This window comes from Buteo buteo, chromosome 11 (genome assembly GCF_964188355.1).
Source record: "Buteo buteo chromosome 11, bButBut1.hap1.1, whole genome shotgun sequence".
Taxonomy (NCBI): domain Eukaryota; kingdom Metazoa; phylum Chordata; class Aves; order Accipitriformes; family Accipitridae; genus Buteo; species Buteo buteo.
Window position 1 is genome coordinate 27,036,053 of NC_134181.1, and position 13,569 is coordinate 27,049,621.

The window sequence follows — 13,569 nt, forward strand, 5'->3', positions numbered from 1 at the left end:
GGCGGTGACGGCGACGGACCAATGGGATGGCCCGGGGCGGGCACGCGGAGCCCCTCCGGTACCGGACACCCCGCACCCCCGGTACCGGACACCCCCCCCCCCCGCCCCGGCGGGAGCGGAGCGAGACACTGAGACGCGGGTTTCAGAGTTTTATAGCGACGGTACAAAAGTTTCCATTAACGATCGGCTAAACGGGGGGAGGGGGGGAGCACCAGGACTGTCCCAGGCAGCGGGACTGCCCCGAGCATGTGGAAGGGACACCGGGACCGCTGCACAGCCCCGGGGGAAGTCGTGGATGGCGGTGGGGACCGGATCACACACACACACACACACACACTCACGCCCTCCAAGGGCACTGACCCCACCAGGCAGAGCTGGAGGGGGGCACCGGGGAGCCTCAGCCCCCACGGGCCAGTGCACCGAGGCTGCAGCCCCCCCTGCAGCAAAGGGCTAGCAACGGCACAGCCAGCACCGGCCCCGGTCCCAGTGGCAGCTGGTGGAGCCACAGCCAGTGCCCGGCACCATCTCTGGCTGGTGGGGGGGGGGGCGGTGGCAGCGGCAGCGGCTACAAAAAAAGGGGGTTTGGTCCTAAATCGGCAGGGGAAGCTGCTGGCAGCGGTGGGAAAGCAGCTCAGCCGTCGTTGGCGGCCACCAGCTGTCCCAGGCCCTCCCGGACGTAGACCGACTGGATCTCCTTGGTCTTCAGGCAGAAGTCGCAGGCCCAGACGGCAGAGGCCTCAGTGGTGAGCAGCCCATAGGCATTCTCCGTCATCCCCGTGCACTCCCGGTGGAACCACTTCTGGCAGGAGGCCTCGCACAAGATGGCGTCTTGGTCATCGTTCACCTCGTTGCGACAAGCCCCACAGGGGTACACCAGCCCCGGTGGCGGCTGGTGCCCCGAACTGCCGGCTGCCTTACCGGGTGGGGGTGGCGGGAGGCTGTTGGTCTCCGGAGTGCCAGCACCGCGGCCGGTGCTGCCAGGGGCGAAACCAGGCTGCGCCCCGTTGACGGTGGCGGGCGAGCCCGAGTGCTGCTCCTGGGTGAAGGTGCTGGGGGTGGGGTTGAGGTTCTTGCCCCCCTCCTCGCCGCCAGCAGGGAAGCCGGGGTCAGCCCCAGGGAAGGGGCTGGCGGTGGGGGGCAGGGGGGGCACGTTCTGCCCTGGGCGCTGCATGGGCGACTGTCCAAAGAGGTTGCCGGGTTGGCTGAAGCGCTGGGAGGCCGCCGGTCCCCCGGGGGGGTTGAGGGCTGGCCCGGGGCCCATGTCTCCCCGGGGGGGCTGCCCCACGGTGGGGGAAATCATGGGCCCAAAGCCCCCGACGGGCCCCTGCAGGAGCTGCCCCGCGGGGGGGCTGAAGTTCTGTCCGAGGGGCTGGCTGAAGGGCTGCCCCGGGAAGCCCATGCCCCCGGGCTGGACATAGCCAGGGTTCTGGGGGGGCATGCTGAAGGCCGGGCCCATCTGCCCGGGGGCGAAGGGGGGGGCTGCCTCCGCAGGGGCTGGGGGCCTCCACCGTAACCGGGGGGCACCTGCGGTGACATCCCCCCCTGGACGCGGAAGCCGCCGAAAGGCACGGGGCTGCCCAGGAAAGGGGCAGGGGCTGCGCCCACCTTGGGGGCCCCAAAATCATCCTCGAAGGGGTTGGAGGCCACCAGGTGGTCCACCATGGGGGTGGGCGGCGGGGCGAACTCCGAGAGGTGGGAGTAGGCGGGGCCCTGCGGGGAGAAGGCGCCGGTCAGGGCTGCGGCCCCCCGGCCCCAGCCCCGTTCCCGGCCCCGCCGCCGCCCGGCCCTACCTGCGTGTTGGACTTGCGCCGCTTCTTCTCGGGGCTCTTCATCTGCAGCCCTGCGGGGACAAGCGGGGCCGCGTCAGCCGCAGCCGGGGCTCCCCCCCCCCCACGCCCGCCCGCCCGCCCGTCCGTCCGTCAGCGCTCACCTGCCTTCCCTTGCTTCCGGCCGGGCCCGCCGGCGGCGGCGCTACCCGCGGGGGTGCGGGGGCCCCGGCGGGGGCGGCGGGGCCGGGACGCCGCCCTCCAGCTTCTCCGCGTGTGGGCCGCCATGGCCCTCACAGCCGGCCCGGCGCCATGGGCCCGCCGCCGCTCCGCCTCACGGCGTACCCCACCGGAACCGGAACCAGACGCCGCGCGGAGCCAATCACCGCGCGCAGGGCGGGACGAGAGTGCTCGGGAGGCGACTACCACGCGTCTGGGGGGGGGGGTGTCAGGGCAGACCAAGTGCAGCGCCGGGAGGGAGGCTGCTATAAACGCGACGAACCATAAGCCAGGCCCTGGCTTGCGGTGGGGGGGGGGGGGGGGGGGGTCGGTGGGACGGACCAACCAACCACATGCCGCGGGGGCGGGGTAAAGCAGAGCGACACGGACCATGTGGAAGGCCCGGGAGGGGGAAGAAGGGAGTGGAAGGAACCATGTGCCGACCGAGGGGGCGACGCTAGCGTCAGGGGCAGGAGGGACGTGGGCTCGGTGTTCCCCCCCCCCCCCCCCCCCCCCCCCCCTCACACCAGCCAGGGCCTAGAGAAATACCAACTTTAATACCAACCGCCGGTTCCTTTGGTATAGCGGGGCCGGGGGGGGGGGAGGCTGCGAGGGGCAGGGCTGCACTTTGGCTTGAGGGGGGAGTAAGACCGTGCATGCAAGGGGAGGGAGAGAGGGAAGGACCCTCCTGCCCCCCCCCCCTCCCCCGGGCTGCCGGAGCCAGCCGTGGCCAGCCGGGACCCCGGGGGGGGGTGGGGGCAGGCAGGGAGGGGGTGCAGAGGAGCACGTCCCAGGAAGGGGCACGGCAGGAGCGGGGAGCACGGGGGGGGTGTCTGTCCCCGGCCCCCTGCCCCGCGGCATTGCATAAGAATGTGGGACCTGCGGGGGTCAAGGCACAGAGTTAACACGTAAAGTGATCGGGTACGGTGGGTGGCAGGGCTGGCCGGGCCTTGTGCTTGGGGGAGCGGGCCCACCCCCCCCCCACAGCCCCCCTCCGTGGCCCGTGGGCAGGGGATGATGCTGGGCTGCCCCCCGGCTCGTGGCGGAGAGGGGGGCTCGACTGCGCCAGCCCTGAGCCCATGCCCATGCCAGAGAGCAGCTGCGGCACGGCAGTGGGGCTGGGTTTTGGTAGGAGCTGAGCTGCTGTGCAAAGGCTGGAGCTGGGGGGAGGAGGCAGGGGCTTTGGCAAGAACAGCCCCCCACACTGCAGGCAGCTCACACCATGCTGCCCGCAGCCACCACAGCCACCAGCTCCACGTGGCAGACGGGGACAGGCCCCGTCCCTGGCCAAGTCCACGCTCAGTCCCAGGCAGAGTCCGAGGGCTCCCAGGGCCAGGGAGCAGGGCTGGGGGGCTGTGCACCGGGGCCCCCCAAGCACTCAGAGTCTCCTCTCCACAGGCTGCTGCAGGCACATCTCGCTGCCAGCCGAGATGATGGGTAGGTGATTGTCCATGTGGTAGCTGATGAGGTGACTGACACTCTCAAAGCGGTGGTCTTTCGTCCGCACCTGGGGGGACCAGGGAAGGGGCACTCGAGAGGCTGCTGATGGCTGCGGGAGGCCAAAGCCACCAGCCTCCATGGGCTTAGCACCAACTGGAGGGGAGCAGCCCTCACCCCCATGCTCCACCAGGCCCTCACCATCCCCCAAGCCAGCCCAGAGGCATCTCCCGCAAGAAGTGACAGGGAAGCCCAATGCCCTGGTGGCTTTTTTAACCTCCAAGGCCCCCCCCAAGCTGTGCCAAGCTCTGTCCTCAGGGTGTTATGTGGACTCACCACTCCCTCAGGATCGACGAGTAGCAGATGCTTGGGCTGCCCACCCTGCAAGCCGGTCAGCACGTACTGGCCCGGGGTGGTGGTACTTTCTCGCACCAGGAAGTCTCCGTTCACCTTCAGCAGCTTCTCGGCCTCCTTGCGGTTCATCTTCCCATGGTACCAGGGCTCCCGTCTCAGCTGCTCCTCCATGGAGGCCAGCACCTGGGCAGGGGGTAGCCCCATGGGCACAGACGGGGGGACACGCAGGGCATCTTCAAAGGGCTCTGCAGGGAGAGAGGAGCCAGGGGGCACTGTGACCGACCTCGCCGCCAACCACCCCCAGCCCAGACACAGCTGCAGTCACAGTTCCACTCACTCATATCGAAGAGGTCTCTCTGGGTGCTGCCGTTGGCCGTTGCGGGGGTGCCAGCAGCTGATGCTTGGCGTGTCTTGTCCATGTTCTGCACGTTGACATAAGATGGGTCATCAAACAGGTCTGTGCGGCCAGATGCGCCCACAGGAGCTGGGTATTTCTCTCTCCCTGCTACCAAGAGCACTGTGGTCAGCAGAGCTCCAGCCTGCCTCGGCCCCAACACCAGTGCCCACTGCTGGAGCATGTGGGGTCAAGGAAAACAGACGGGGACCAGCCACGTCCGTTGTGTTACCTTGGGCAGGAGTGTGCTGCTTCCGGGGGTCGTACTCCCCACCAGATGACTGGCCGACAGGCTGCAGGGAGAGGTGGAGGGTGAGCCCCACTGCGCTCCCCACCCCTTCCCACTCCCAACATCCTGGGCTGCTAGAGGTGCCAGGGAGTCATGTGCCACGGTTCTCATGGCAGAATAACCCCGAGTGAAGAGCCCATGGTCCCACTGGGGTCCCTGCATCTCCCCTGTAACATGGAGCCTCCCCACAAGGACGCATCCAGAGCCTTACCAGCGTGGCCCCCAGGTGATTGGGGGTCTGAGCAGCCCCATCCCGCAGCCGCATGTCCACAACCCCCCCAATGGGAGGCTCCTTGCCGGGGAAGTCATTGTAGTACTGGTGATCTGGGGCTGGTTCCTCCTCTTCCTCATCCCAGGCAGAGCCATCAAACCCTGCCATCCTGGGAGGGCACAGCACAGATGAGCAGCTGACAGCAGCCAGGACTGCATCCCCTCTCTAAAACCCATCTCAGACACCCTCTCACCTTCCTCCTTCCCACACAGTCCTACCCTTACCTGTCGTGCGGTGTCACCAGCTTCGGAGGGTTCTTCAGGTACTGCTTGAACCGCAGCTCGAAGGCCTGCCCAATGGTGCTGATCACATCCTGTGCCAAGCCCTCGGGGCACTCCAGGATATGGCAGGCTGGGGAAGGAATGGTGGGATGGGAGCACGGAACCCCAATGTTAAGTTCTCCACCACTCAAGCCTGCCCTGCGCACCCCAGAGCTTCCTCACAGGGGACCCAGTGCCTCCCCACCACATTGAGCTGTGCCTAAACATCCACGAAATGGTTCTGGCATTTAGCACCCTCAGCAGCAGCCTCACCTCTCTGATTGACGGGATCTTTGGCAACATAGGCAACATACTCTGCTGTGTCCTGCGGGCAAGACACCAGTGGTGAGATGGAGCTGCCAGGGAACACGGTGCCTGAGACTTTGGGGAGAGGGCAGGAGAGGCACTGATCCCTAGCATGGGGCAGGGCATGCATGGACAGGGACCGTGTGTACTCACCGGGTCTCCCCCAGAAGCAAAAGAGATGGACTGCATGTGGTGGTTGGCAATGATCTGAAAGGCAGAGAGTTCGTTGGATGCAGCCAGGAGCTCCTCTGCACCCAGCCAGAGGCAACACCTACTGCCTGTCACACTCCTCCCGGGGCTGGCCTGGCACAGGGGCTTAACAAGCCTCCGGAGCCCTGGTTATGAGCCACAGACCACCAGGAAAAGGGCTGGGACACCAACAGGGCCACTGGGAGCAGGGTGAAAACCAGGAGACCTGTCCCCAGGCCAGGGGATTTGGGTCTCTCATTCTCCAGGACAAATCCTGCCAAGCATGCAGTATATTGCTCCAACCTCTTCACCCTCAGGGACTGGCAGGAGCTGGGCACTCAGCAGGTCACACAGCCCACCCAGTCATCCCTTGGGGAGGCTGGGGACATCCCCTGCCCCAGCAGGGCCCGGGGTGGGGGACACAAGGATTCCTGCTTGTCTAAAGCCAGCCAGCCACCCAGCCCCTGGCACCTCCCCACTCTCACCTGCTTGCAGTCAGAAGCCATGAGGTTGAGGCTGCTGGTGGAGATGGTCAGGGTGATGGGCATGCCGGCGAACTTCAGGTTGCTCTTGCCCAGGATGGAGTTCAGGGAGCGGCCGCAGGGCTGGGGACAAACAGCAGCATGGGGAAGGGGCTCCCCAGGCCGGACACAGCCTGGCTGTGAGGGGACAGGGCACATCCTGCTGCCCTCCACAGCAGAGGCAGGGCACCTCATCCTCACCACCGCTCCTGCTGAGCTCCACTGGCCTGAGCCATGGTGGGAGATCAGAGCCTCAGGCTGCCCAGCCTGGGCATGGCCAGCTGAGCTGGGATCCGGCCCTTGGCCCCATGCCCAGACGGCCGAGCATGCTCCCCCCAGCAGCTCCCCAGCCCAGCCTCACCTTCCTCCTCCGCACAGCTCCCTTGGCACCGGGCACAGCCTCACACACAAGCCCAATGGCCTCCCTGCAGGGAGCACAGTGGGATGTCAATCCACCCCAGTGCCTGCCCTCCCCATTCCCCCGTGACCCCCCAACCACGGGACCAAGGACGCGGGGACCAGCACAGGCAGAAGGGACAGGGTGACAAATGGGAAGCCCTTGGGCAGCGCTGGCCGGGGCTCTTCAAGCGGGGAAAGCATGCTGGTGTTAGTATTTGATGCAGCTGCAGGCAGCCTGGCCCCCACCAAAAGCCCCACATGCCACCAGGGGCTTGTGTGGGGCTCAGACCCACCCTGCCCCAAAAGCAGCAGCCCGTGGGGAGGGGCAGAGCTCACCTGGTGACCTGCGTCCTGGTGTTGAAATCCAAAGCCCTCATGGACTGGAGGACTTCCACGCAGCCCATGTACTGGGGAAGAGAGCAGGGTCAGCCTGGGCAGCCCTGGGGTTTGCTCCCCACAGAGCTGGGGAGGGGGCTGGGGCGGGGGCTGGGGCCCCAAGCCCTCCAGCTCCACAGCGGTGACCTCCCCGGGAATCCCACTGCCCACCTGCCACCCTCAAAGAGCATGTCAGGAGGTCCCCAAATCCTCATCATGACCCTTCCCATGCCCCCCCAGTCCCCAGTACTCACCCGGACGTGGTAGGAGACCCCGGGGCCCATGACCTTGTCATCCGGGTGCAGCCAGCCACGGGTGGGCTTATTGACGAAGCTGCCGTGGCGGGTCCATTCATCACCCCCCAGCTGGCCGCCTTCCACCCGCGTCTTCTTCCCGCAGCTCAGCTTGTTCATATCCTGGGAACAGACAGCGACAGGTCCCGCTGAGTCGGGGCCGGCAGCCCCCCCCGGTGCTGGTTCCAGTATCCCTGCAGGGCTGGGCTCCCCCGGGCTGCTGCCAGTGGAGGAGCCCCGCAGGCTGAGCAGGTTGGCGGGGTTCGAGAGCTTCAGGTTGGCCATTTTGGGGAAGAAGGAGCAGAGGGTGGTGGGGCTGTCCTCTGACTCGGGCGAGAGCTCTCCAAGAGGTGCCGTGGGGCCGAGGGAAGAGGAGGACAGGGAGCCAGGCAGAGACCGCATGCCTGTGAGGGACTCCACTGGGGAGGCTGGGACCCCCACGCCCCCCACAGCCTCCTCCAGAGAGGAGACAGACTCGTTCCGCAGGTGGCTGTATTTGCTCTTCTGCAGGAGATCCATGCTGGAGAGAGGCTAGAAGGGCCAGGGCTGTCCCGTCCGGCAGCGGGGTGGAGGCAGCCAGCCGGGTCTCATGGGGGTCCCATGGAGAGTCCGAGCGCCTGCAGCCACTGGGAAGCCACCCCCAAGCAGAAGCCTCGGCCGAGCTCTGCACCAGGTCCACGCCAGCCTGGCATGGCTGGCAGGGAGAGCCAGCCCCAGGACACCAGGCAGCAGGTCCAGGGGCTGCCCGGCTCTGTGCCGTTGCAGCTGATCGATCACGATCGGCGTCAGCAAGGATGCGCGGATCTGGCCAGATGGAGAGCGACCCCACACTCCCACCGCGGCGGGGAGGAAAATGGGGCTGCGGCGACGCCCCAGGGAGCCACCGGCACGGGGAGGGGGGGCTCAGCACACTTGGCCCCCAGCCTGGAGGTACTCAAGCCCTACAGCCCCACGTTGCTCCTGCACCGAGCCGGCAACAAATCCCATCGTCTTCAGCTGAGGCCGGATCCAGCCCCCTCTGCCCCACCGCCGGGTCCGGCACGGCTGCCCTCCACCCCAGCCGACTCGCTTCAGCCCCTGCGCTGCCCTGCTGTCGCCAGCCGCTAAGAGGAAATCAAAAGCATGAATATTTAAAGCTCTGAGACAAGGCAGCCACAGAGCGCATCCAAGCCCAGCCCAGCCCCGCTCTGAGCACTGTCCAGGAGCGAACAAGGTCCTTCTGTGGCGGCCAGCGCTACGCAACCCACGTGCTAGCGGCAGGCAACCGTCGTTGGCTCCCCAGGCTCTGCTGGGGGGAGCGGCACCCGAAGCCGGGGGGGCTGCAATGCTGAGATGCTGCCAGTGCTTGCAGCTGCCTGGGATGCGAGGACATCCAGTCCTTCGTGAACGCAGCTCCGGGCACGGATCTCGCCCGGAGGGCTGGTGGAAGAGGAGGATGCCCAGGAGCAGGATACAGGTGGGCTGTCGGCAGGGCTCAGCACGGGCCCCCGGCCGCGGTGGGGAGCCGGCAGGAGAGGTGGCTGCTGCTAATTGGTGCTGCTCCTTCCCGCATCGCAGCCGGCACTGAGCAGTGACTCCTCCCGTGAGAGGAGAAGGGGCTGCCGCTAATCGGAAGGGCCGTGCTGACTCACAGGCGGTGGGGCAGGCTCTGCCCGTGGCGGGGGCTGCGTGCAGGCTGGGGCGTAGCGCAGGAGGGGCTCCTGGTGAGGGGTGGGGACCCAGTGCCTATCTGGAGCGGAAGAATCAAGGTCACAGGCAGCGCTAGCAGGGGCAGGCAGTGAGAGCATGCCAGGGGGCAAACCTCGGCCCTTTCTACCATGGGGAGCTGGGCAGAGCCGCCACCAGTGGGTAGGGGTGTCAGGGGCAAGTCTCCACTGCTTCGCCCCGTCCTTGACACACCGGCACACCAGTGGGACCTCGGGCCAACCCAACCGCACCGCCCACGCCACTCTTCACAGCCTCGTCCACCTCAGCCTCCCGGGGGTGCAAGAGCTCTCCCCCCTTCCACCTCCCGTGGGCTGGAGCAGGGATTTCAGGCAGCCCCGCAGCACCCAACCCCTCTGACCCACCACGGGCCAGGGCCTTCCCAGGCACCAGGCACTCTGCAAAACTAGCCACCGAGCCAAAACCGGGTAAATCCGGCCTAAGGGAAGGGCTCTCCCTGCTTGGACCCGCCGCCAGGCGCTGCTCAGCCCTGGTGGCTGCCCGCCCTGCTTCCCAAACGCTGGCACACCGCCACGGGGACAGGGAAATGGAAGCCAGGACGGAGCTGGAAATAGCCTCCTGCACGGTGCAAGGGGCCGTGGCTCACAACGGCGGGTCCATCACCCGCCCCCCTCCTGGCGCCGGAGCATCGCCTCGGCCGCACACACCGCCTCCGCAACAACCAGCCCCCACCTCAGCCACTGGCAGCGGGTGGTCCCTCGGGCGCAGAGACTGCACCAGCCGTCCTGCGAAGCACTCGTCCCCACCAGGGGCCCCCCGGCCGCTCGGTGCTGTGACCTTCCCGTGGCCGGCAGCACCGCAGCTCTAAAGAAAAGCAGGAAGCCCGGGGCCAGGGAGCCAGGAAACCGCCAGCCCCACGAGGGGCCAGCCGCAGCCCCCGGTTGTGTCGGGGGAAGCCCAGCTAGGCGGCATTGAACGGGCACGAAGCAGTGGGGTTTGCCCAAGAGGGCCTGGCTGCTGGCAGATGTGGGGCTGGGATCCCCCCACATGCCCAGCACGGGCTCCATGAGCCCCAATGCTTCCTCAGGGCCTTGCCAGGATAAGAGCAGGAGGGAACTGCGCAGGGGCAGGGGGGTCTCCTCAGCCCCTTCCCACTACCCCAGGCCCCGACTGTCGCCCAGACAGGCGACAGGGCTTGGAGCAGCCATCCCCAACACGCACGAAGGGGCTGGCATGCCCCAGGAGCTGCAGCCCCCTGCTCAGACAGGCCTCTGCTTTTATAAGATGGAATGATTTCTGATTTTATCAGAACATCCTGAGGCCAGCCGGCCCACGTCACCCTGCCAGCCTGCACTGGCTGGTGAGGAGACATATCGCTGCTCCCAGCCCTTGGAGACCAGAGGTGTCACTGCCACGGACCGCCCCAGAGCCCACCCCAGGGTGCCAAAGACCCCCTCCCAGCAGGTTCAGAGTGCAGAAGGCAAACTGAGACGCGTGCAAAGCCGTGGAACAACAGCCCTGCCCGAACAGGCAGCCCTTGAGCCCCATCCAGCAGGCAGCAGCCCTTCCCCTTGCCAGACAGGCCAGCAGCGAGCTCCTGCCCCTGCAGCAGAGGACGAGCAGAGCAGTCAGAACAACCGTCCCCAAGGAGGTCTGGGGACACATCTCGTGCCCTGGCAGCAAGGAGAGGGGCCAGATCCTCCCCGCACGTGGGAGAGACAGAGGGATGTGGGCTACTTTCGGGCGCCTGCAGCTGGGACTTCGTGCACAGCCCAGGGCAAGGAAGAAGAGCAGAGAGGGGATGCTCGGGGCTCTGCTACCAGGTCAGCGCCTGACATACTCCCAGGAAACACAAACTCGGGGCTGAGTCAGAGACCTGGAACACGCCAGTGGTTTGGCAAGAAATTGCAGCGAGGAGCAGGCAGCTGCGCACCAGCTGCTGCTGCACGTACCCGCCTCGCCTGGGGCAGGAGACCCCCTTGGTCTGACAGCGGCCGCAGTGGAGAAGCAAAGAAACATTCAAATCCAGCCAACAGCTGATTTTTTTCCCCTGAACATCACAACAGCATCACACAGCATCTACATGTTCCTGCGCGCAACCTCTCTGCCACACAGAAGAGGGGCTGGGAGATGCCAGCGGAGACCTGGGGAGGAGGCTGGGGCCCTGCCAGCAGGAAGAGAGGGGAGGCAGGATCCACCACCGAAGCCACCTAGCCCTCCACCGAAGTCCTTACCACATACTCCATCGCCGGCGAAGGGCAGGGCAGGGCAGGCCCCGGGCAGGGAACAGAAACGCACAGCCCCTCTCGTCTGGCACTCCGACCTGCGGTTCGGGGACAAACAGGGAGTTAGCCAGCCCTGCCCTGGACCGCCGAGGCAGTGGCCCTGGCGCCAAGAGGCAGACCCTGCTCCTCCTCACTGACCACAGGCAGATGGGGCTGTAGCAGCCATACAACACGCTGCCAACACAAGGGGTGAGAGCGCCAGGGAAGCTTCCAGTTTCCCATCCAAGGGAGGACAGCGCTGGGATAGAAGCACGAGGCTGAGCCTGGCTCTGCTCAGACCTCGCCCACACCGGCAAATGGTGTCAAGGGCTGAGAGTCTCTCCATGACCCGACAAGTGTCAGAGCCCATCCCTACCTAGCCCCAAAACCAGTGCCCAGAGGCCACACACAAACAGGAAGAGCAGAGACAGCCCAGAGAAGACAGCCCAGAGGGGCAGAGCTTCCCCCTCCTGCCCACCTGCCACCCCCTCAGCTAGCACCCCGCTGCAAAAGAATGTGCAGAGCCCCTGGGGCTGTGGTCCCCTCCTCACCAGGGGAGCAGTGAAGAAGGGAGTTGTGGAAAGAGGCTATGAGAGGGGAGCCAGGAGGGGGAGAAAGCTCTGTGAGGGGAAAATAAGGCAAGTGAAGCAGAAGCAGCTCCAGAGCCACTGCCCTTCTCACTCCCACAGCCCAGACGATGTGGTCGGGGCCAGGCCACCAAGCAGCACAGGGCAACAAACATGATTTACTTCCTTGCAGCAATTGTGCCCTTATCTGGGGCCTGCAAAGGCTGTGCCGGAGCCCACGTGGGCGCTAACGCGATTAGCTCAGGAGGCAGCGAGATAAGGAGGGCCCCGCTCAGCAAGCACAGTGGCACAGATCAGCCCTGGGCAGGGTCTGGCAGCACCATGCCAGGTCACTTGCTACCAAGCAAAGGCAACGACGAGGCCCTTTGGACACCAGGAGCCGAGGCTGGCAGCAGGGAAGGAGGATCGGGACCCCAACCTGGGTGCTCAGCCTCACTGAAGCCTCCATGGGACCCAGCTGTGTCCCCACTGAGGAGGGGACACTACCCCGTGCAGCTCCCAGGGGCACAGGTGACCCGGCCACAGCGCTCCCCCACCAAAGGGCTACGGGTGGATCCTCAGGCCCCGCTCAGCTGGGAAGAGATGGCATCTTCAACCCTCTGGAACAGACCGAGGCCAGGGCTTCCCTAGGGAGTGCTGCCGAGAGCTGCCCTTTGCCCACAGGCATTCACAGCACCAACCCAGCGGGCAGGGCCCGGGTCACATTCCCTCAGGACCCAAGTCCAGGGTCTCCCTGGGCCAGGGCAGAATGCAGATGACCCTATCAGAGAGATTCAACTGGAGAAGCAAGAACAGCCTGCAAGGGACGGACAAAACACGCTGCTGGAGGGAAGGCAAAAGCCTGCAAGGGGGAATGTCTACCCCTGTCCACAACAGCCAGGCCTGCTCCGGATACTCTCCCCCTGCCTTCCTCCAAGGCGTCAAAGTGCAGGCAGGCTGAAGGCAAGATGGCAGGAGAGCGCACCCAGGCACCATAGAGACCAAGGATCCCTCCGAACCCAGCTGGTGCCCCATCCCTGCTGCGGGTCATGCCAGTCTGGGGTCCAGGGCTTTTCCCCAGGCCCCAAGAGCACCCCCGGAGCCGGCCTCACTCCCATGCACCACACCGGCACACGGTCCTGAGCGCCCGGGACGGGGTGACCCGAGACAGAGCCCAGCGAGCTGCTCTGGGCACGTACAGCGGCCGCCACACCAGGGGAGGGTCCAGGGCACGGGAGCCACCCTGAGCCCTGAAGGCGACCGAGCAGCTGGCACGGCCCGGCACCGCCCCCGGCTGGGCCGCCCAGGGGAGGGGGCCGGGCCCGCCCCGCCAGGCCCCAAGCCCCCCACTCGGCTCCCCCGCGCAGATGCAGCGGGGGAGGGCAGCCCAGCTCCCCGCAGCGCTGGGCCCTGGGGCCGGTTGCGGCGGGACAACCCAGTCGCTCCACGCAAGGCAGTGGCGGCGAGCAGTGCGCACCAGCGAGCGGGGAGGACTCAGCCCCAGCGGCACCGCCGCTGCGGGGGCTCCCCGGGGCACGGCCCGGCACCGCGGGGCCTCGCCCGCCCCCGGGAGCCTGGGGCCTGGCGGCCGCCGGGGGCCCGCACGGCCCAGCCACTTCCACGGGACTGCGCGGGCCGCGCCGACCCCGCCGCGGCCCCGGGCGCGGCCCCCCCGCCCTGCGCGCTCACCGGGGCACCATGGGTCTCGAGCCGGTCTCCTCCGGTCCCGGCGGCCGCGACGCCCGCACCACCCGCCCTCCCTCCCCCCTCCAGCGCCGCCACTCACTTCCGGCCCACACCCTCCAGCGCGGCCTCACCGCGCCCCCATCACGTGACGAGCGGGCCAATGGCGGGCCATACCCGACCCGCGAGGAAGAGGCGCCGCGGTCCCGCCCCGCCGTCCGAGCGCCGACTAATAGGCTCCCGCTCCGCCTCGTGACGCGCGGCCCGCTCTGTGGCGCCGACCAATGGGGACGCGGGGCGGCTGCGTTTGAAAGCGCC

General features: G+C 67.0%; 2 protein-coding genes across 7 annotated transcripts; both read right to left on the reverse strand.

Annotated features, from left to right (window-relative positions):
- Positions 1-140: 140 nt before the first annotated feature.
- On the reverse strand, positions 141-2,120 carry PYGO2 (pygopus family PHD finger 2). The gene is given in 4 exon segments (XM_075039547.1): positions 141-1,458; positions 1,461-1,710; positions 1,791-1,840; positions 1,931-2,120. Coding segments are annotated over 4 exon segments (1,251 nt in total). The 5' UTR covers positions 2,055-2,120; the 3' UTR covers positions 141-631.
- A 403-nt stretch (positions 2,121-2,523) lies between these two features.
- Positions 2,524-13,370, reverse strand: SHC1 (SHC adaptor protein 1). Of its 6 annotated transcripts, none has more exons than XM_075041017.1 (14): positions 13,258-13,308; positions 10,973-11,061; positions 7,035-7,196; positions 6,742-6,812; positions 6,368-6,431; positions 5,971-6,090; positions 5,450-5,503; positions 5,264-5,315; positions 4,955-5,081; positions 4,671-4,839; positions 4,403-4,463; positions 4,114-4,278; positions 3,759-4,021; positions 2,524-3,492 (listed from the first exon to the last, which is right to left on the reverse strand). In XM_075041017.1, the coding sequence occupies exons 2-14, from the start codon at positions 10,982-10,984 to the stop codon at positions 3,364-3,366; spliced, it is 1,449 nt and encodes a 482-aa protein (XP_074897118.1). In that variant the 5' UTR covers positions 10,985-11,061; positions 13,258-13,308; the 3' UTR covers positions 2,524-3,363. The 6 variants fall into 6 exon arrangements, with proteins under 6 accessions (XP_074897118.1, XP_074897117.1, XP_074897120.1 ...); XM_075041016.1 differs by having other exon boundaries at positions 4,114-4,281; positions 13,258-13,305; XM_075041019.1 differs by lacking the exons at positions 10,973-11,061; positions 13,258-13,308 and adding an exon at positions 13,355-13,370 and having other exon boundaries at positions 4,114-4,281.
- Positions 13,371-13,569: the final 199 nt, after the last annotated feature.

Excerpts from the sequence above, each read along its gene's own strand:
- SHC1 (XM_075041014.1), bottom strand. The coding sequence starts at position 7,592 with ATGGATCTCCTGCAGAAGAGCAAATACAGCCACCTGCGGAACGAGTCT. Across the intron at positions 6,432-6,741 it reads ACCAGGACGCAGGTCACCAG|GGAGGCCATTGGGCTTGTGT; the intron begins GTGAGCTCTGCC and ends TGCTCCCTGCAG. Across the intron at positions 6,091-6,367 it reads GAGCTGTGCGGAGGAGGAAG|CCCTGCGGCCGCTCCCTGAA; the intron begins GTGAGGCTGGGC and ends GTTTGTCCCCAG.